The 23,970-nt window shown below is 27.3% G+C and overlaps 1 protein-coding gene across 1 annotated transcript; it reads right to left on the reverse strand.

Moving 5' to 3' along the window:
• Nucleotides 1-4,153: 4,153 nt before the first annotated feature.
• On the reverse strand, nucleotides 4,154-14,515 carry LOC127285101 (uncharacterized). The gene is made up of 6 exons (XM_051310913.1): nucleotides 14,111-14,515; nucleotides 10,008-10,053; nucleotides 9,465-9,695; nucleotides 6,830-9,398; nucleotides 6,523-6,754; nucleotides 4,154-6,463 (listed from the first exon to the last, which is right to left on the reverse strand). The coding sequence occupies exons 1-6, from the start codon at nucleotides 14,165-14,167 to the stop codon at nucleotides 6,455-6,457; spliced, it is 3,144 nt and encodes a 1,047-aa protein (XP_051166870.1). The 5' UTR covers nucleotides 14,168-14,515; the 3' UTR covers nucleotides 4,154-6,454.
• Nucleotides 14,516-23,970: the final 9,455 nt, after the last annotated feature.

The raw sequence follows: 23,970 nt of genomic DNA on the forward strand, positions 1-23,970 counted from the left end.
CTTATTTTAATGACTTTTAATTTTCTGTGCAGGAGGATAAAATAAAAGTGATACTTTTTAAGGAATCAAGCAATGTGCTTGCAGATGAAAAGAATAATGTCTAAGGATAAAGAAATGAAGGATTTGAAAGTAAAATACGACAGTATAGTGAAGGAAAGAAATTTGGAAAAAAACCATTTCGAATTTCTAATATTAATTTCTTCGCGATGCGTTAGAATTAGTGCCTTTGTTTGATGGACAAAATATGCCATTAAAATCATTTCTTGACAGGTGCCATGAAGCAAAATTAATGTAGCAAGATTCACCCCAAGTGAAGGAAAATGTAGTAAAATTAATTCGCAGCAAGTTAATAGGCGAGAGCAGAAAATCAATATCAGGAAACAATTTTAAAATTGGGAACACAAAAAAATATTTGACCCAATAGAAGAATATATCAGTTACAAGGAGAATTGGGGAAAATCTTTATCTGGGAGAGAAAAGTGTCTTATGCAAATTGAGTAAAAGAATTATCAGATCAAATTTTTGATACATAGAGATTATCGAGTAAAGATGGTACATTGTCCAAAACTAAGAAACATTAGAAAACGATATAGTTTCTTGCTTCCGTCGTGGGTTATGCCCAGAAATTGAAATTCGTCTACTTTAAAGGAAACAACTAACAAAACTTTAGAAGCAAAAAAGAAATTAAGTGCGATGATAGAACTTAGAAACTTTAAGATTAAAAAAAAGGAAAATACATTTTTTCTTCTTATCTTAAGAGTACATGTTTCGAAAATAATACTATATTCCTTCAACTTATAAGTCGCCCTAATACACAATGATTAGATGGTCAACTCGTTTAATGAAAAGGTGGAAAATGCAGCCTACTTCCGAGAATTCGTCAATCCTCTTTTATAGGGCAGGTGTACATTTCTCAAGAGACTTCAGTTCAAAACTCTTCATCGTACACGTTACTTCTACTTCATATTTGACACCAGTTCATCGAAATCTTGTTACCTTGCACGATTTCTTATTCAAGTTCTATTTACGAATGATTCCAAGACAAGTATTATAAACCTCAACATTAAGAAGTAATCATCTCATAATACAAGGACCTGTTGTTTCCATTATATTTGGGAATTCTTCCTTTGTGGAAGAGTCTCATTGTTGGGTCTTTCGTCACGGCAATTCAAACTCCGGACTTGTGATCATTACATGGAGCCGTCAACCTTCCTGAGGGTCATTAATCGACATCGCTAGTACCAGCCTTTTCCTGTTATAAGAAGGACACGCGTCCTTTTTCACACACCTTACTACTAAATTTAAAGTTAAGCTTTTAGGCCCCTAACTCTTTCCTACACTTCTTGTAAATTTGTAGTAACCTTTGCATTTCTTGTTACAGTGGAATGCTGAACTGTTATCTCCTTTGGATTGGTTACTTCACCCTGTTGAAAATTCCGACCTCGTTTACGACGTCGTATTCTAAGTAGTTTGTGACGTAGTAAACGACGTAGTAAACGACGTAGAAAACGACGTCGTAAATGAAAGCGGAATTTGGGATAGTAAATGACGTCGTTTACTACGTCGTTTACGATGTCGTTTACTACGTCGTTTACGATGTTGCAAAAATTATTTTAATATTATTTATTTAGTAATTTAGTAAGTCCAATATCCAATATTAAAAATTTTAATAATAATTTAAAAAATCAATAATTTAAAAAAAAATTTATTTTTATTATTTTTTAATAGTTATTATTATTATTATTTTATTTTTAATATTTAAATTAAAATAAAAAAATGGTCATCAAAATATTAGTGAAACCATTTCTTCCAAAAAAGAATTTGTCTCAAATCCAATAAATAGGTAGGAGAGACATCGGGCAGAAAAAAATTTCGACAAGAAAAAAATTTTTGATCACTGCTTATATACCAATCTAATGGCACCTCAACTGCGAGAAACAGTTATGATGTTGGCCCTCCCTGTGGCGTTGAGCGAACTTAAGTCCAGAGCTGAGCCATCAGCGCAGCGCGGAAACATTTGAAAAATTTGATTTTATTAGATATTTTATTTTATTTTAAATATGACAAATAATTAACTTAATAAATAACTAATGTCATGAATAATTATTAATAACATAATGTCATACTTAATAATTCGTTAATTAATTATTTTTAACGAAAATTTGACAAAAAAAAATTGTTGGCCAAAAAAAATATTACCATTAAAAAATAATTTTTTTGTTAAATTTTTGTAGTAAAAAAAATTTTTTCAAGACAATTATTTGTGACCTAAAAAAATATCACGATGAGAATATAATTAACAAAAAAAATTACTCGTAGCACAGAAAAAATTTCACCATGAGAAAATAATTTTTTTAAAATTTTATTTGTAAAAAATTTATTGGTAGCTCAAAAAAAATATCACGATGAGAAAATAATTTTTTGTCAAATTTTCTCTGTAAATAAATTAATTAACTAATTAAATAATTATTATCCTTATCGTGATAATTTTTTTAGGCCACAAAAGATTTTTTTACAGAGAAAATTTAAAACTGATTAAATTTCTCATCTTAATATTATTTTTGTGCTACAAATATTTTTTTGTTACATTTTCGTAGTAAAAAAATGAAGTAACTAATAATTACCGTAAAACAGGGTTATTTCGCTCAATGCGGGTAAAGTCGCTCACCCATTTTTTTGCTTTAAATTTGATTTAAACTAAAATTTAGTATTTCTATTAACAAATTTAACATTTTAACCTGGTAATAAATGTATTAAACTTTATTTTAAAGCTGAAATAAAGCATAAAAGTGGGTGAGCGAATTTACCCGCAATGAGCGAAATAACCCTGTTTTACGGTACGTTATTTAGTTAATTAATTTATTTACAGAGAAAATTTGACAAAAAATTATTTTCTAATCGTGATATTTTTTTTGAGCTACCAATAAAATTTTTACAAATAAAATTTTAAAAAAATTATTTTCTCATGGTGAAATTTTTTCTGTGCTACGAGTAATTTTTTTTGTTAATTATATTCTCATCATGATATTTTTTTAGGTCACAAATAATTGTCTTGAAAAAATTTTTTTTACTACAAAAATTTAACAAAAAAATTATTTTTTAATGGTAATATTTTTTTTGGCCAACAATTTTTTTTTTGTCAAATTTTCGTTAAAAATAATTAATTAACGAATTATTAAGTATGACATTATGTTATTAATAATTATTCATGACATTAGTTATTTATTAAGTTAATTATTTGTCATATTTAAAATAAAATAAAATATCTAATAAAATCAAATTTTTCAAATGTTTCCGCGCTGCGCTGATGGCTCAGCTCTGGATTTAAGTTCGCTCAACGCCACAGGGAGGGCGAACATCATAACTGTTTCTCGCAGTTGAGGTGCCATTAGATTGGTATATAAGCAGTGATCGAAAATTTTTTTTTTGTCGAAATTTTTTTCTGCCCGATGTCTCTCCTTTATTGGATTTGAGACAAATTCTTTTTTGGAAGAAATGGTTTCACTAATATTTTGATGACCATTTTTTTATTTTAATTTAAATATTAAAAATAAAATAATAATAATAATAACTATTAAAAAATAATAAAAATAAATTTTTTTTTAAATTATTGATTTTTTAAATTATTATTCAAATTTTTAATATTGAATATTGGACTTACTAAATTACTAAATAAATAATATTAAAATAATTTTTGCAACATCGTAAACGACATCGTAAACGACGTAGTAAACGACATCGTAAACGACGTAGTAAACGACATCGTAAACGACGTAGTAAACGACATCGTAAACGACGTAGTAAACGACATCGTAAACGACGTAGTAAACGACATCGTAAACGACGTAGTAAACGACGTCATTTACTATCCCAAATTCCGCTTTCATTTACGACGTCGTTTACTATGTCGTTTTCTACGTCGTTTACTACGTCGTTTACTACGTCACAAACTACTTAGAATACGACGTCGTAAACGAGGTCGGAATTTTCAACAGGGCAAGATTCTCTCACTCAAAAGAACAATTTTATAACTCTAAATGTTTGTCAAACAATAAAGTGTAACCTTGTCATTTAATACATTTCTCTTTCTTAAAAGTTCCCTTAGCTTAGAGCCTTCTGCTCTGTAAATGAAACAGGAAAATATCACTGAATCACCGAAGCGGACATAAATAAAATAATAATATTATTTCTAAAATTATTGTCTCAATTTGAGACGTAACAGTAATATGAACGCGCAAAACATGACAAAAAATAAACTCTCCAGTGACCGAGTTGGAGAATTTATCCATCGAATTTTCATTTACAAAACCTATATACTCATTACCGGAATCGAGGAATCAAGATACAGCAACATAAAATACGAAAAAGATTACATCGAAGTGTCAATTTACAAATATTTCAATAATGACACAAAATGAAAAACTTGAGGAAATCATGTTAGAAAGATTACGTAAACGATATGATTTTAATAATCACGAAATAGATATCGATACATGGAGTGATCAAATTCAATTAATTAAATGGAGCTCTTCTTGTGAAAGATGTTACAAGATTCAGTCAATATTAAAAATTTTGACTATAATCCATACCAGTAACAAAACTAATTCAGATGAATTGAAATGAATTAACTTTTTTTGGCAAGGTCCAATTCGTATTTGACGCTATGTAAGATTCAGTGAAGTTCTTTTGTATATTCAATTCAATTCGTATCAATGAGTTTTGAGAATTCAAACAAAATGATCAACTCGTCTCTTGAATTCAGGCTGCGAATTGAAAAAAATTAAAGCACAAAAGTTTGTTCATTGAATTAGTTTTAATGAATGAAAGCTCGCTCGAAAATAGAAGGACAGATAGATTCAGTAATATTTTTGTTTAAAGTTTTAAAAAATACGCTTGATAGCTGTTATCTACTTTCTGAAATTCCTATTGCTGTTCCTCAATTCTTTTCGCGGGGGTCTAATCCATTTTATTCAGGAATGGGGAGTGCAAACAAAGCAACACCTATATTGAGTATGTGTGGTACTTTAAATAACATATATATAGTAATGGTCCTATGATTCTTGATGTCTTTGATCAATCATTTGATTCATTCTTGAAAGCAGTTCTCAATTTAGTTAATGAGAATACGATGCCTTAATATTAAGTAATTTGTCCCATTTTCAAAATTTGTAATTGATAATCCTGTAATTAGTCTTTGTGACTGTTGGATTTATTTCAATAAAATAAAATAAATATAGCTCCAATTCGAATTTGTCGCTAAGCGGGATTCACTGAAGCCAGGGTGTATTCATTTCAATTCAACTGAATTAGTTTTCATTTGCTGGGATGATGGTATCATTGTAAAGAACCTACGAAACACACCCATATTGGCAGAAGGGTAACCATTTTCATAGAATATGGAAATTAGTTGTAGGAGTTGACACTTTTGATATAATAGAATTAACAGGATAAAAGATTTTTAAAAAACTCTCTTGATATTAGAACTCTCGGGCACTAAATGATGTATTTTTATCTATATCTTAAACCTTTTAAGTAAGGTTTAAGTACCCTCGATGAAAATGATATGAAATTAATTAACAAAACATTTATGCTAATTAGGAAATAATGTAACAATAGGAAATCAAACGAGAATTCTAAAAACTTTATTGAATTCAGCATCGTATGACTTGAAAAACGTCTCGCTCAAAAAAAATCAAACTAATTCACGGTTTTCCCGTTTAGTGGCCATCCTGAAGATAGAGTAATCATCTATCTTTAAAATTTACATCTATCCTTAAAAAACAGAAGTATCTATCAGTCTATAGCTTAACAGTTATCTAAAAGCTAAATGGATTAAATCGTTTAAATTTTTTTTTTTTTAAAGACAGTGGCCAAGATTGAGATTTGATTAAATTCTTTCACGTCTTATTGAAATTTGATATAATGGAATGAAAATTTGCTCATGTAAATTAAGCGACACTCGAAAAGCAATGTTTGTACTACATTACAAAGAAATTTTTTTTTCTTTCATTATCAAGTGGCAGAGAAAGAATTTTTATAGTACAATATGTAATAATATATTAGTATAAGTATAATTTGTATTGAGCATAATTTTAGAAAATTTTGAAATCGTTGTAGGAAGTGTTTGATTATTGACTTCATTTCAACTATATACTCTAGATATTGGGTGCTCTATATAATAAATAAAATTTAAAAATATTTGTGCGACATTTGATGTGCAAAAAAATAACTTATTAAAATTTAAATTAATGAATTTACAAGAAGACAGTGATTTCACATTCATATTTTTCAAATATTAAAAAACAGAAAACATGTCCTTTTCAAAAAAACACCCGCGTTATTAGTTGTAATAAGTTCAGTTATCAAACCTCATTTTTTGTAATTACCCTCCTATCCGTTATATTTGGAATCTCTAGGAACTTGAGATAAGTGACTTGTTTCAGAAGTTACACGTTCAAGATTCCTGTAATTATTAAAATTACATTAATTAATTGTATTAATTCATTTGTATGAATAACTTACCTTAGAAAATACAAAATGTTCTTTTGTTAAAGACTGCCGCTCAAATGGTGAACTACTCATATAACCTGGTGATGGTGATTCACTTTTCTCTTCAACTGAAGCGATATTTGCATAATTTGTCAAAGCTGAATTTGCATTGCGTTCAGAATCTAACAAAATACTGCGATCAATTTTATAATATTCTTTGCCATTTCGAGGACGTAAAGTTGTAGCTAAACCTCTACTTTCGTGACTGCAAATAAAAGAAAATATAAAAATATTTTGAAAAAATAATTAAGTAAATTTATTTATTTTTGCTAAAACTAACCGAAGACAGTCTGGTGTTTCTGCCGAAGAATGTGATGAAAGAGACAAAGTCTCAATATAATCAGACATATCAGAAGTGCCGCTGCTTGTGCTACGCGAATCAGGAATTCTATTTGTTGTAATTTCAGTAGGATTTGTAAATCTTTTAGTTTCCTTTGAAGGAATATCTGTTTCTGTAGATGAAGATTTTGTGGGCATTGTAATTTTTTGAAATTGAAAACTTATATCTTTTAGTAGATCATTTGATTTTGATTTTCTTGGTAAACTATCGTGAAAACAAACTGATGATTTATAAGTTTCGACAAGAGTAGATTGCTTTTTTTTCAACGGTGTTGATGTTGAAACAGATGCGCATTCAAAATCGTGAAATCCATTATTTTTTTGTGTACCTGATCCTGTAAATACACCTGAATCATTACTACTGGAAGAATCTCGACTATGTCCTGATTTTGAAGGAACGGAAGATGATCTTCGAATTTTAATACAAGAACCAGAAATTAAATCTTTTTCTATTTTATTAATTTCAATATTGGGAAGAATTTTTTTATTCACTTCATTTGGACAATTGCAAATTGTCGATTTTTCCTCATCAACAAAACGAGATTCTTCTGAATATGAACGTTTTCTTAGTAAAATACTTTCTTCATTCTTATTGTTTACGTCAATTAAACGTCTCCTTAAATGAGGACTAGATAAAATTGCAGAACCAGGAACTCGGTACTCGGAGTCTGATCTCTTTCTTATCCCATCGAGAGATGATCCTGATAAAGTAGGATTACTTGAACTTTTAACACTGTTGAGTCTAGATAAAACTTGCTTTGAACAAGCAGGTTGCATTGGTAGATAGCATGAAGTAGGACTTTTAGGAGTTTTAAGTTCTACCTCGAGATAATCAGTTTTTGAATCTTTTTTTGAATTATGTATCTCTTTATTGTCCTGTATTTGTAGTTCCTTAGAAATTTGTTTCCATTCATTTTTTGAAATTCCGGTTTTTAATACAAGATCTTTACTGTTTTCATAATAATTAAGAGACTTAAAGTCAATATTAACGTAATTGGGTGTATTTGCATTGGGTTGAGTGTCAATAATTGGTTCAATATTTTCATAATTAGCTTTAGAACTTTTGTCATTTTCAGTGTAATGTTCACAATCTTCTGTTTTGTTGATACTATGATTTTTTGAAAAGAAATTCATTTCTGTGTTATTAGCATTAACTACGGGCATTTTACCTTCTCCTGAAAGGCGAATTGGTTGAACAGCGACACCGGTGGATTCAATTCCAGCGCCTCTACGACAATATGGTAACACAAAACCGGCCCAACTCAAGACATTTTGGCAGGGACAGACACGAGGCGTTTGTGATAATTTTGTGGGACAGCCACATTGTTGTAACATCACAGCTTGTGGCATATCATAATTAGCATATTCATTGGGTAATGACTCTTTAATTTTTCTCGGTGTATCGTAATATTGATTTTGTAATTCTGGTTGATTGAGAATTACACGATGAACCAATATCGGTTTAGGAATATCGTAATTATTATAGGGACCAATGAAAGAATCATTTTTACGGATAGAATTCTTTTTCTTTAGACAAGCACAAGCACTTGGAAGAGGCATTGGTGGTTTTTTCAATTTGGCAACATTTGTAAGTTCATGATTTTTAGGTGGTCTTGGAGGTACTCCTGAGTTTAATGATGAACAAACATATTGAGTTTGCTCCAATTTTGTACGTGAACAACATTCCGTTTGTTGGGAAATTGCATCTCTTTGTGAAACAGAATAATCACTCTCGTGACTGCTGCTACTGTATGACGATAATGATAATCCATCGAGTGCTCTATGTGTTAAATGACTTAAATTATTATGTTGAATTCCAGAATTATTTATGGTCGTTGTTTCGACATTTGTAACACATGTTGATGATTTTGATATTGTTCCAAGTTTTCCTATGCAACTTGCACATCTTTCTAATTTTGAATTTCCATGTCGAGAGAAGGAATATCTTTGCCAATCATTTGGTTGTTCAATTAATTCCGAAGTAGAAATAGAATCTCGACTGCTAAAATTTTCTTCTGATTCCATTTCCTGTGGTCTATCAGAAGAACACCAAAATGATGAATTCTCATTTTTACATGATTCATAATATTTCTCATGATGATTTGACGCGTATGATGAAGATGGAACAAAATTGCTGACTCTAGTTTCTGATCTTGAAAATTGACTTCGAGGACTTTCTTGAGAACCTTGATCACGTCCTATAGTTTTATTTCGACTAGGTAATTTTCCCTCTACGGCTAATTGAAATGTTTTTACTATTTCGTCGCCTTGATCAGTAATTAGTACATGAAGTCCTTCTCCACGATCACATCGTGAACCGCCTTCAAAACAAAATCGACCATCGATGACTCCATATTTGCGGAGATGGACGATTTTCCAAATTCCTACAAGTCTCGGTGGAATTCCAACTGTGATACAAAATCTGTAATTTTGAACACAAAGATGTGCTGGACCATTATTTATTTTTCCTTTAGATGCGGCAGTGGCAATGAGCACCAAAAATTGACGATCTGAAACAAATGTGTTTTAATTTTAAAATATTCATAATTTAAAATCATTTAATTATTATTACATACCTTCTCCTAAATTATTTGATATTTTAACCTGCCACTGTATCAAACGTTCCCTTGTATCAAATGCAAGAACTACAATTATATCTCGACAGATTATGGCAATGGTGTTTGATTCCTTATCAAGTGTGAATCCACTTTGTACACCAAGAAAATGTTGTAAACTCAATGACGCTTTTGTATGTGCATTTTTAAATCTATCCTTGCTATCTCCATAAAGTTGCAAGTGTAGACAATCTGAAATTAAATATTACCAATTTTTTTAAACACTTTAATTTTTTCTAATAGAGTTCTTATTGTTGAAGATAATAGTGCAAGCATATTGGTCATGTACGAAACTTGGGGTAACCTTAACCCAAATCCAAAATGGTATCGAGGTAGTAATCGCCTACGCGAACCTTTAATTACATGACCAAAAATATACCCTTATATCTAAAGAAATGGTATTACTGAGAGGAAATGGAAAAAGGAAACACAACAAAGGTTTTAGTTAATTCTTCTAAAATTTATAAGATAAATAGACAAAACAGAATCATCATGTTTATTTACCTGCTACTGGTGATAATTTTCTCATGACACACCATCGTGATTTCCACTGAAAAGAAAAAAAAGAGTTAAATATCAAAATTTACTGCGTTTTTAAAAATTTTTTTAATTACTATAAATTATAAATTATCACTGTCAACGAGGAATAATCGTGCTTTGCCTAATATAAAATGATTCTTTTATAGGGTAAAGGTAAAGCTAAAAATACTTTGAAAAAATTTAAAAAGGTTCTTTGACTCCATTGTATTAAAGTTACATTTATCGGAACCTAATATTTAACATTGAGTAACGATATAATTTTTAATAACGCTCTTGAATGTATTAAAAGATATTCTCTCTAAATAAATAATTGTTCCTGATGATGATGATAACAACGCTTGCAACAATGGAAATAATTCTATTGAAGATAGTTTTCCACTTCTTAGTCGAATTCCAGGATTAAATAATTGTTCATCTGAAGATTTACAGAATTGGCTCAATATTGATAGAAATGATTCTGATGGGGAAATTTTTAATATTCAACAAATATATCGTGGGTAAGTTTATAATTTTCATATTTAACAAGTACATACAAAAAAAGTAAGGCAATAGTTTTTAAATTTTAATTTCTGACTTAGCAACCAAAACAATGAACATGGAGAAAAAGATGAAGAAGAAAATAATAGTAATGATGATTTTCCAAATGAAATTGCTCATTTGCAGCAGAAGTTGGCTTTCGAAAGCCGTAGCAGTTGGACATTAAATAAGTAAATTAAATAATAATTTATTTATTTTTATTAGTTAATAAATTAAGTAATTAAATTATAATTAAAATAATTATATTAACTAAATTCATTAAATTGATTAAGTTAATTGAATTAAATCTTTGTCCAACTATTGGATATCACATACAAAGCGGTAGGTTAACTTGGACAGCAATTTTAGAGCATTCGTTTTATGTATTTTTTTTTGCTCCTTCAATTAATAAATTTTACTCTGTCAAAAAGCTAACTACTTATCTAAAGAGTATCTCAAATTATTTTTACTTAATTTGAGGGCTATTTTAATTTCTTTTTGCTACTGTCCATCTACTGGTACCAATTTTTGCTTTGTTCAGGTACTGCTGCTTTTACCTTACATCTCTATTGAAATTTCCCATATAATTTCGTATTTGTTATCTTATACGGATAACTAAAACAGTGAAGTTCACACATAACATTCTATATGGATTCCCACTCTCTAAATTTGAATTAGCGACTATTCGCTTATTCGTAGCTGCATACTCTGGGCTGATTAAAATAGCGACTATTCGCTAGTAATCAGCGAATTTTCAATTAGTGATTATTCACTTATTCCCAGCTGCATACTCTGCGCTAGAAATAAGCGAATGGTCACTAATTCAAAGCAAATAGTCGCTAATTCAGATTTAGAGAGCATATGATAAATTCTTACCTGAGATCTTATGTAGAAATCTATATAAGAACATATGTAGGATCTCATTTAAGATTCAGCATAAGATTCTATATGAATTTTCATATGGATTTCTACATATATGAAGGGATGCATGTAGGATCTTTTGTAGGTTATGATTTTTAATTTTTAAACTTTCGTTTGCATGACGCAGTCATCTGGAAATTCCCACCCAAAATCGTACATTGTTTCCCTTATATAAATTCATGTGAAATTTTATGTTTACATTTAAGAATCTACATGATTTTGGGAAGTTAGATATTATGCGACAAATGGAAATTCGGAATGTTAAATATTTTGACAAATTGCAATTCGGAATGTTAAATATTTTGACAAATTGCAATTCGGAATGTTAAATATTCTGACAATTGTAATTTGAAAAGTTAAATATTCTGACAATTGGAATTTGGAAAGTTAAATATTATGACAAATGAAAATTCGAGAAATTAGATATTCTGACGACTGGAGAATCGGGAAGTTAAATATTCGGACAAATGCAAAATCGGTAATTTCAATATTCTGACAACTAGAATTTCGGTATGTTAAATATTAATGACAAACGAAAATTCGGAACGTTAAATATTATGTAAAATGGAAATCCAAAATGTTAAATATTCTAACAAATGGGGAGTCGGGAAATTAAATATTCGGACGTATGGAAATTTGTTAATTTCAATATTCTGACAAATGTAAATTCGGCAAGTTAAATATTATGGCAAATGAAAATTTGGGAAGTTAATTATTCTGACAAATAGAGATTCGTCCCGTATAACAAAAGGATATCCCTAGGATATCCATATCAATGGTCGATATCCTAGAATGGTCCCCAGGATATCCAAACCGACGGTCTGTGGGACATAAACAGGACATCCATAGGATATCCACAGGATATCCCTAAGACATCCACAAAATATCTATTGGATATTATATCGCAGGATATATATGGGTATCCTCAGGATATCCATGGGATATTCTTAGGATATTCACGGGATATTTAATATCCTAGAATGGTCCCCAGGATATCTTGGGATATACATAGGATATCCCTAGGATATCCAAACCGCCGGTCTGTGGGACATCCATAGGATATCCCTAAGACATCCACAAAATATCTATTGAATATTATATCGAAGGATATCCATGGGATATCCTCAGGATATCTGTGGGATATTTAATATCTCAACATATATTTTTAAAGGTTAAAATTGTTAAGCTAATATAATGAATAATAATATAATAAAAAGAAAAATCTTATGAGCTTCTAATTTATTTTAAATGAAGATTTGAAACGCATTTTTCAAAGTTTTTAAATAAACTCATGCAGTTGATGTATAATTAATATTAATAGTTATTCGTTATTTGCGGGGAAGAATTTATATTGTTTAAAGCCAATTTATTTTCTGACAATATTAAATAAAGGAATGAATCACGAATGAGAAAAAAATTAGTTAATAATTTTTCAAATTAAACAACTTTCTTGAAAAACATTTTATTTTATTTATATAAAATTTAATTCACAGAATATTCTCACTTGTAGACTCATAATGACTTTAAAAGCAGTATCCTGAGAATATCTTCTTGACATCCAGAAGGTATACTGAGAATATCCTGAAAATATCTGTGGGATATCCTGACGATATGTATGGGATATCTGGAGGACATTTATGAAAGTCTTTAGAGATATCCAGTGGATATCCTCAGATATCCATGGGATATCCAAACCGCCGATTTTTTGGATATCCTTAAGAGATCCTTTTGATATCCATAGGACATCCCTAGGATATCTGCGGGATATTATTAATATATCCCAAGATATCTTGTGTTATTAGGGGTAAAGTTAAATATATTCTGAAAAATGGAGTGTTTGAAAGTTAAATATTCTAGCAAATGGAGATTCGGGAATTTAAACATTCTGACTAGGATGGAGTTTTTGTGAATTAAGTTGTCTGATCAGTTGACTTGAGATTACATAAGTATTCGGAGAAATAAGTTTTTGACATTTGGATATTCCGTCAATAGGGTTTTGGAGAAAATGATAGCGATCCAATTTCACATACGGTTTTTTTTTGGATTTCCATATGGATTCCTATAATTAATCTGGGATTTCATATGGGTTATTTAATAGGCTTCCATATAGTACGTAAGATCTTATATAGGAATTTTCAGTAGGTTGTAAAGAGTAATTATTACTCAAGTAAAAATTATTAGATTAATGTTTCATTGTTTTCTAGGTTTTTTTTGTGTAAGTTGTTTAGTGGTATAGTAGTAGTACAAGTATATTTAGAGGGGTGGTTTTTTATATTGGTAGGAGTTAAATTGAACATTTAACATTCCGGCTGTTATTGTTGTTACTCAATTATTAAATTATAGTGTAAACATGTCTTCTTAATGTTAATTCTTCATATTTTACGATTTTTAAATTTATTTTCCAATTCAGCAGGTCAAAATCTATTCTATTTTTACATATTCCTATTTTAGGTAAATTTTTGACTGTTTTTCAGCATCGTTCTTTGGATTGTGTTTACATTGAGCCATAAGTAACAATTTCCCAGTAAAACACTTTCCGAAAGTATAATAAACATAGACTAGATGAAGAAAGTATATTTTCTATAACTTTTTTCCATCCTGCATTAGACGTAGTTAATAAAATAACTAACCTTCTTTCCATCTCGAAATTTGACATTTCCCTCGATAATACAGCTATTATCCACCATTGTAGTTCGTAATATGCAATATACTTTTTCAGTAAAGAATGCTAAAACATTTTATTTTTTAACCACTAAGATCAAAATTCAATGAAAGCATTTAACTAGAATTTTCACAATTTACAAAATATAGTCTTTATTCAATCTGTGTGAAATAACTTCATTATTAACTAATAACCACAGTTCACTAATGATAATAATACCGGTTTCTAAATAAATAGAAAACTCATGAAGACTTAAACAACTTAAATTTTACAGTTCAAACAGTAAAATCACATGATTCTGTAATAAATTTAATTGAAAAAATTTTGGTGATTTTACTTTATTCGATATAATCGTTTTTGAGGTTATAAATACACGATCGTGTAAATTTATAGTACTAAATAGAGACAAAAAAAAACGCGTTGTTAATGTCCAATCACTGTTGTAAATTTATCCATTCTGATTGGTGGTTTTTTTCTCACATTACTGAGTGTGTAATTTTATTCGTGATTGGGCATTTACAAAGACATTTAAAGTTAATCATCTTATCAATGTAGTATTTATAAAAATATGTTCAATTTTTTATTTAATTTTACTGTTTGAACTAATAAAATTACACAAATCTTGTAAAAAGAACACACTCAGGGATGATTTTTTTCGCACATACTCAGTATGTATCTAAAATTACATTTATTTTTTTAGTGTGTAGAGAAAGAATCAGGCGGTAAAATCTATACCAATTTGGCCCATGAAAAAGCAGTACAAAGAATCATAAAGGTGAAATCACATAGAAATGATGGCGGTTTACAACTATTACTGCCAAACCTATTAGGTTGTTCAAGATAGGTGGGAAAAAATCCAAGATGTCTATTATCTGGTGCAAACACTTTACATTGAAAGTATTTATGGAATAAAATCTAATTTAATTATTTCATTCAAATGAAATAATAAAATCTAATTTAATTAATTCGTTCAAATGAAATTTTCGAACCTAAGCATATTAGGTCTTTCTTTTTAAAGAACTTTCTAAGAACTTTCTTTCTTTGCATTAAGAACAAAGTAGAAGAAAGAACGATTTGGTTTTTTTTTAAATTAATTTTATTTCAAAATTTCATTTGCACGAGATATTTAAAAAAATAGATTTTATCCCATATACTTTCAGTGTAAAGTTTTGTACCAGATAATCGACATCTTGGATTTTCCCCCACCCAACTTGAACTACCTAATATCTTTTGTTAAAAATTTCCTTTTTTTGTATTATTCAAAATGTGCAAATTTTTTCCATTAATTGCGGACAACCAATTAGGTTTGTGCATTTTGAAAAAGGAAAGAAAAAAAAAAAATTTTAATAGAAGGTGTAAATGCACCATTATACCTTCATCTTTTATTAGCATTCTCTATAATAATAAAGGTTGTGCAGTTAGACGTAACAAGAGGCAAGGATGGGTGATGTAGAGGAACGTCACTTTCCAACGAAAACTTCTGCGCGCCATCTCGTGACGAGGCGAAACCGAATTATGCTCATAGAGATAATATAAATAGAGTAGACAAGGTATAGGCGGCTGCGTAAGAGGGAAGTGTCCTGACATAAACAGAATGGGTTGGAAAGAGAAGAAAGATTTAACACCAGTATCTGTCCTTCAATAAGCACCAGCGCAAGAGAGACACCTACTGGTGCTAAAATTGCGTTCTCTTTCTATCAAACGGACGCCTCTATACAGACCATCTCCACTCTATTTATATTATCTCTATGATTATGCTCGATTCATTTGCTTCATGATTTTTAGTCTCCAGAACAGAGGTGGTCTTCTACCAGTATTGGGCACAAGTTAAATTCTTATGGAAAATTTTTTTTTGATATGAAATATATAATTACAAAAATTAAACCGCCGCCAAGTTGAAGTATGAATTTTTTGTGTTCATTTCATTTGATAGAATTTCCATCAAATAGTAGGATATGAATGAAAAACAATTTTCAATGATAGAATTTGATAGAATTTCCATCAAACAGTTGAATATGAAAGGAAACAATTTTTAATAATTCGTTTTTAATAGAACAGGATAGAATTTCCATCAAATAGTTGAATATGAATGAAAAACAATTTTCAATGATAGAATTTCTATCCAACAGTTAGATATAAGTGCAAACAATTTTTAGTAATTCATTTTTGGTATAATTCAATAGAATTTCCATTAAATATATAGAAAAGAATGGAATCATTTCTTAATAATTTGTATTTGATATAATTTAAAGGAATTTCTATCAAACAGTTGGATATAAATAAAAACAATTTTTAATAATTCGTTTTTTGATATAATTTCCATCATACAATTGGATATAAGTGAAAACAATTTTTAATAATTCGTTTTTTATAGAAATTAATAGAATTTGCATAAAATAATTAGACATAAAGGGAAACAATTTTTAATAATTCATTTTTGATAGAATTTGCTTGAATTTCGATCAAATAGATAAAATAAGGAATGGAAACAATTTTTAATAATTCGTTTTTGATATAATTTGGTTGAATTTATATGAAACAGTTGGATATAAATGGAAACAATCCCATTTAATAATTCGTTTTTGATATAATTTCCATCATCATACAATTGGATATAAGTGGAAACAATTTTCAATAATTCGTTTTTAATAGAACATGATAGAATTAACATCAACTATTCATATTCCATATTTCATACAATTTGTAATTATTCGATTTTGATATAATTCGATAGAATTTCCATCAAACAAATAGTCAGAAAGGAGTGGAAACAATTTTTAATTAATTAGTTATTATATAATTTGTAAAATTTCCATGAATCAGTTGGATATAAATAAAAAGAGTTTTTCTGAGTTCTTCGAGATTTTAGAAATTATTAAGTAATTTCGAAAAATATATTTTCTGAAAAAGCAGATTTCTGTATTAGGGCAGTTGCACTGTCGATATACATGAGATTTAAGATGCTCTAGTGAGAACATTGATTCTGAGAAATTGTTAACTTCTTTCACCTTTAATTTAATAATTATTACCAAAGGATAAATTCCTTTTCTTTAATTAATTAGAAAAAATTCTTAATAATTAGTTGTTGATATAATAATTTTATAGAATTTTCATCAGATAGATACAAAGGAATAGAAACAATTTTTAATAAATCGTCTCTGATAGAATTTCCATCAAACAGTTGGATATGAATTGAGACAATTATTAATAATTCCTTTTTGATAGAATTTGATAGCATTTCTAACAAATAGTCAAACAGGAATGGAAAAAATTTTTAATTAATTAGTTATTATATAATTTGTGGAATTTCCATGAATCAGTTGGATATAAATGGAAAGAATTTTTAAAAATTCGTTTTTGATAGAATTTCCTTCAAATAGATAGAATAAGGAAAGGAAACAATTTGTAATAATTCGTTTTTGATAGAATTTCCATCAACTATTTATATTCCATATTTCATACAATTTGTAATTATTCGTTTTTGATATAATTCGATAGAATTTCCATTAAACAGTTGGTTATGAATAAAAACAATATTTAATCTTTCGTTTTTTATATTATTTTTATAGAATTTCCATAAAACATTTGGATATCAAAGAAAACTATTTTTAATTAATTAGTTTTTATATAATTTGATATAATTTCCATCACAAAATTGCATGTATCTGGAAACAATTTTTAATAATTCTTTTTTGATATAATTTGATAGAATTTCCATCAAATAGATAGAAAGGTATAGAAACAATTTGTAATAATTCGTTTTTGATAGAATTTCCATCAAATAATTGGATACGATTGGGAAAACAATTTTTAATTAATTACTTTTTATATAATTTTATAGAATTTCTATCAAACAGTTGGATATGAATGGAAACAATTTTTAATAATTCGTTTTTGCTAGAATTTTGTATATCAAAGAAAGGAATTTAAATATTTTTTAATAATTCGTTTTTGATAAAAATTTCTATCAAATAGATAGAAAGGACAATTTAAATAATTTAATTATTTAATTATTAGAATTTGTAATTATTCAATTTTCATAGAATTTGATAGAATTTTCATTAAATAATTGGATATGAAGGAAACAAATTTTAATTAATTACTTTTTATATAATTTCATAAAATTGCTATCAAACTTTTGGATATGAATGAAAACAATTTTTAATAATTCGTTTTTAATAGAACATGATAGAATTTCCATCAAATAGTTGGATATGTAAACAACTTTTAATTTAATTACTTTTTATATAATTTGATAGAATTTCTATCAAACAGTTATAGATATGAATGCAAACAATTTTTGATAAATCATTTTTGTCATAATTCAAAAGAATTTTCATTAAATATATCTAGAAAAGAATGGAATCATTTCTTAATAATTTGTTTTTGATATAATTTAAGGGAATTTATATCAAACAGTTGGATGTAAATGGAAACAATTTGTAATAATTCGTTTTTGATAGAATTTCCATCAAATAATTGGATACGAATGGAAACAATTTTTAATTAATTACTTTTTATATAATTTTATAGAATTTCTATCAAACAGTTGGATATGAATGGAAACAATTTTTAATAATTCGTTTTTGCTAGAATTTTGCATATCAAATAGAAAGGAATTTAAATATTTTTTAATAATTCGTTTTTGATATAATTTCTCTATCAAACAGTTGGATATGAATGGAAACAAATATTTAATTTTAGTACTAAAAGAATCAAGAATTTAAATGGTTTTTGTTTTATTAGGAACTACATATTTTGTTGTTTTATTTCTAAAAAAAATTTTGTAACGTATATCTTACCTCCTGCGTTTTATATTTAAAAAATATTCTTTATGTATATATCAGTAAAAATATTGTAGAAAATTTCTTGGTATTTTTTGTGTGCTATCTGGAATTGTGATTGTTAAATCTCAGTTAGTTCTACGCATGCAAGGAACGATTCTTCCTAGTGATGAAATGAGGAAATGTTGGAAATAAAAAATGATAGCTTGGATGTCACCAACACTTGGTCCACGCGAAGCGTGTCTTCAACGGGACGATACGGTTCAGGATTTGGTTATGCTAGGTTCGGCATGACGTGAAGTTGCATAACTATATTTATAACGAACGTAATATATTTCATAATAAATTCTATTACTTTTAAAATTGTCAGTAACTTCTGTTTGTTAAATTATTGAGATTTTTCTTTGATTCAGTTGAAAGAAATTGCGACTTTGAAATTGAATTTTTAAATGAAACTTCAAAAGTTTCTAATAAATTCGTAAATGTTAGATTAAACTTTTAAAAAATTAAGAACACAATTAAAATTGTAATCAAAACTTTTTAATTCTTTAAAAAAATTACATGATATAATTGAAAACTGGTTTTAGATTTTTTAAGAACTTCTATTTATAGGAGTTTGTATTATTATTTGCCACTAAAATAAAAAGTTTAGATAAAAATATGGAATACCCTTGGTAATTCGTACACTTCAGAAAGCTTTTCCCTATATATAGTAAATCGAATATTTTCATATTTAAGTCTCTTACAAGGTAAAACCTTTTTTCTCGTTTAAAGGAGCAATAAACTCCAATGAACACAAAAACGATTATTTCTCAAGATACATAACTTTTCTCTCCATAATAATTTGATTTTCTCTATGAGATAGTTAAACTGAATATTTGTAAATATTATATGTTAGCTTATCCTTCGTGAAGGTCATTTTTGATAAAGTTTAGTTAAGTATAAACATTTTATAAAAAGAAAATAATTCATAAAAAAAATTCCATCACTATTTTATTTATATTGACTATAAAAACTATTGTCTAGAAAGCTAATTTTCTACTTGTATAATTAATACATTTTACTTCTCAGAAGCAACAGACTTTCAAGTGCACTTACCAATAGCGGACGAGGGAATCGCTAAGCTTAAGGGTTCAGGGTCGGTCAAGGACTCGTACTTGTCTTCTACCACATCTATAGTGAAACGAAGTTTCGATCTACGAAAATTATAGCAACAGGTTTATGTTTTCTGAGGTATGTTGATGACAAGAAGGAAATGAAAATGGATAAAAATCTAAGATCAGCGAAACAATAACTGAGTTTAAAAAATAATATTTAGTGTTAATAAGCTATGAGAACAGTGAATTTAAATAATAATCTTTACAAAAGTCCACAGAAAAATAATTTAGTAAAAATATTGAATATACATTAACTAATATTTATTTATTGTTTTTGCATACAATTTAATTGATTTATTTACATAAAACTAATTAATTAAGAATTTGATATTTTATCTTAATAATAAACATTCGCTGTCCAGTTAAAGTACTAAATGTTTTGTTTTAGTACTGTTTTCTTAGAGATTTAATATGCTTTGTTAAATCAACATCGTTAAATCCTACACACATTTATTTATTTAAAAAAAATTAATTTTGTTAAATTCTACACACTTAAATTCCACATGGCTATAATCTCTATTCACATTTATTTTTTATTCAGAAAATTGTTTCCATTATTCTACTTATTTAATCGAAATTTTATCAAATTCTATCAAAAACGAATTATTACAAATTGTTTTCATTCTTATCCAACTCTTTGATGGAAATTCTATCAAATTATATAAAAACCAATTAATTAAAAAATTTTTCCATTCCTTTACGCCATTTGTTAGAAATTCTATCAAAAACGAATAATTACAAAAATTGTCTCCATTCCTGTCTATTTATTTGATGGAAATTCTATCAAATTTAATCAAAAAACGAATAATTACAAATTGTATCCATACCTGTTTATCTATTTTATGAAAATTCTATCACAAACGAATTAATAATAATTGTTTCCATTTATATCCAACTGATTCATGAAAATTATACAAATTATATAATAACTAATTAATTAAAAATTGTTTCCACTCCTTTCTGACTATTTGTTAGAAATGCTATCAAATTCTATCAAGAAGGAATTATTAATAATTGTTTCCAGTTATACGCAATTTTATGATGGAAATTATATCAAATTATATAAAAACTAATTAATTAAAAATAGTTTTCTTTGATATCCAAATGTTTTATGGAAATTCTACAAAAATAATATAAAAAACGAAAGATTAAATATTGTTTTTATTCATAACCAACTGTTTGATGGATGGAATAGAATATGTTCTATTAAAAACGAATTATTGAAAATTGTTTCTATATCCAATTGTATGATGGAAATTATATCAAAAACGAATTTTTAAAAATTCTTTCCATTTATATCCAACTGTTTAATGGAAATATCATTAAATTATATAATAACTAATTAATTAAAAATTGTTTCCACTTCTTTCTGACTATTTGTTAGAAATGCTATCAAATTCTATCAAAAAGGAATTATTAATAATTGTCTCAATTCATATCCAACTGTTTGATGGAAATTCTATCAGAAACGATTTATTAAAAATTGTTTCTATTCCTTTGTATCCCTCTGATGAAAATTCTATAAAATTATTATATCAACAACTAATTATTAAGAATTGTTTCTAATTAATTAAAGAAAAGGAATTTATCCTTCGGTAATAATTATTAAATTAAAGGTGAAAGAAGTTAACAATTTCTCCGAATCAATGTTCTGACTAAAGCATCTTAAATCTCATTTATATCGACAGTGCAACTGCCGTAATACAGAAATCTGCTTTTTCAGAAAATATATTTTTCGAAATTACTTAATATTTTCTAAAATCTCGAAGAACTCAGAAAAACTCTTTTCATTTATATCCAACTGATTCATGGAAATTTTACAAATTATATAATAACTAATTAATTAAAAATTGTTTCCACTCCTTTCTGATTATTTGTTAGAAATGCTATCAAATTCTATCAAAAAGGAATTATTAATAATTGTTTCCAGTTATATGCAATTTTATTATGGAAATTATATCAAATTATATAAAAACTAATTAATTAAAAATAGTTTTCTTTGATATTCAAATGTTTTATGGAAATTTTATAAAAATAATATAAAAAACGAATTATTAAATATTGTTTTTATTCATAACCAACTGTTTGATGGAAATTCTATTGAATTATATCAAAAACGAATAATTACAAATTGTTTTTATACCTTTCTATCTATTTGATGGAAATTCTATCAAATTATATCAAAAATGAATAATTAAAAATTGTTTCTAGTTATATGCAATTTTATGATGGAAATTATATGAAATTATATAAATTAAAAACTATTTAATTAAAAATTGTTTCCACTCCTTTCTGACTATTTGTTAGAAATGCTATCAAATTCTATTAAAACCGAATAAGTACAAATTGTTTCCATTCCTTGTTCTATCTATTTTATCAAAATTCTATCAAATTCTATCAAAAATGAATAATTACAAATTGTTTCCATTCCTGTCTTTCTAATTGATGGAAATTATATCAAATTATATATCAAAAATGAATTATTAAAAATTGTTTCTATTCCTTTCTATCTATTTGATGGAAATTCTTTTAAAAAGGAATATTCCTTTTTAAAAGAATTATTAAACATTTTTCCATTTCTATCCAACTATTCTATAGAAATTATAATCAAAAAGAAATTATTAAACATTGTTTTAATTTCTATCCATCTATTTATTTATCTATTAACTACTATATTCAATCTTTACACAAGAACCCAGTAAACAATCAACAATTAAAAAGTAATCGAATAATTTTTGCTAGAGTAATAATTATTTTTTACAATCATCGACTGAAAATTCTATCAAATAACAATTTTCTAAATATGATTTTTGTTATATACAAATTCTGTTTATTGGTAATTCAGTTAATAAAAAGACTTTTAAATGAATATTAGGATAAATAGAAATTTGACAAAAAAAACACTTCTGATAAATAAAAATTCTTATGAAAATTTTTCTAAATATAAATTCGATGAAATGGAAATTATTATTTGAAAATTTAATATATCCATTAATTTAATGTATTAATATCTGCTTTATCAAAGTTCAGTTATATATAGAAATTCTATAAGATCAGAATTTGTTATAAATAGAAATTCTTCGATATTAAAATTAATTGTAAAATCCTCTTTTTTTTTAAAAAAAAAAATTCTGCGAAATGTAAATTTGATAATTTTTCGTTCGATACAAACAAAAATTCCGACAAGTCTAATTTGGGAGATTTTTGATGCGTTCCGACTAACCTCATGGGTCTATAGTTAGACGGATCGTCACGGTCACCTTTTTTTTTAAAGAGCATATGCTTATTGATAATGACTCCGATGAGTCAGGGATTTTATTAGGGTTCCATAATTTTATTATACAGTTTCTAGAGATAATGTATCCAATTTTGCGGATGTCTTTTATAAAAATTATTATTATTATTTCCTTTTGATCTTTACATTTATTTGTGCTATTAAATAATTTCTGTTAGTTCAAAATCTTTTAAAATGTATATTGTTTTTTAATTTAAGGATTCGGTTTTGAAATTTTTTAAATCAGATATCTTCCGAAATATACGATAGCGATATATTTTTTTACAAATAATTTCATTGAATTCACAGAAAATTAAAAGGCATTAAAGTAAGCTGCAACGCTTATTATTTTAATCCAATTTTTAATACCAAAATGGATTAAAATAAGCAAAATTGGATTAAAATAATAAGCGTTGCAGCTTATTTTAATGCCTTTTAATTTTCTGTGATAATAACTAATGCCATAGTAACTAATGCCACAGTAACTAATGCCACAGTAACTAATGCCACAGTAACTAATGCCACAGTAACTAATGCCACAGTAACTAATGCCACAGTAACTAATGCCACAGTAACTAATGCCACAGTAACTAATGCCACAGTAACTAATGCC

This window comes from Leptopilina boulardi, unplaced genomic scaffold, assembly GCF_019393585.1.
Source record: "Leptopilina boulardi isolate dan_hultmark-lab unplaced genomic scaffold, ZJU_Lbou_2.1 LbouV2_330, whole genome shotgun sequence".
In the NCBI taxonomy this organism is placed as follows: Eukaryota; Metazoa; Arthropoda; class Insecta; order Hymenoptera; family Figitidae; genus Leptopilina; species Leptopilina boulardi.

What these genes read in the sequence shown, in the direction of transcription:
- LOC127285101 (XM_051310913.1), bottom strand. Translation starts at nt 14,167, where the DNA reads ATGGTGGATAATAGCTGTATTATCGAGGGAAATGTCAAATTTCGAGAT. An exon ending in AATTTCGAGATGGAAAGAAG is followed by an intron (nt 10,054 to 14,110) that starts GTTAGTTATTTT and finishes TTTTCTTTTCAG; the next exon opens with TGGAAATCACGATGGTGTGT. An exon ending in ATCAAATAATTTAGGAGAAG is followed by an intron (nt 9,399 to 9,464) that starts GTATGTAATAAT and finishes CATTTGTTTCAG; the next exon opens with ATCGTCAATTTTTGGTGCTC.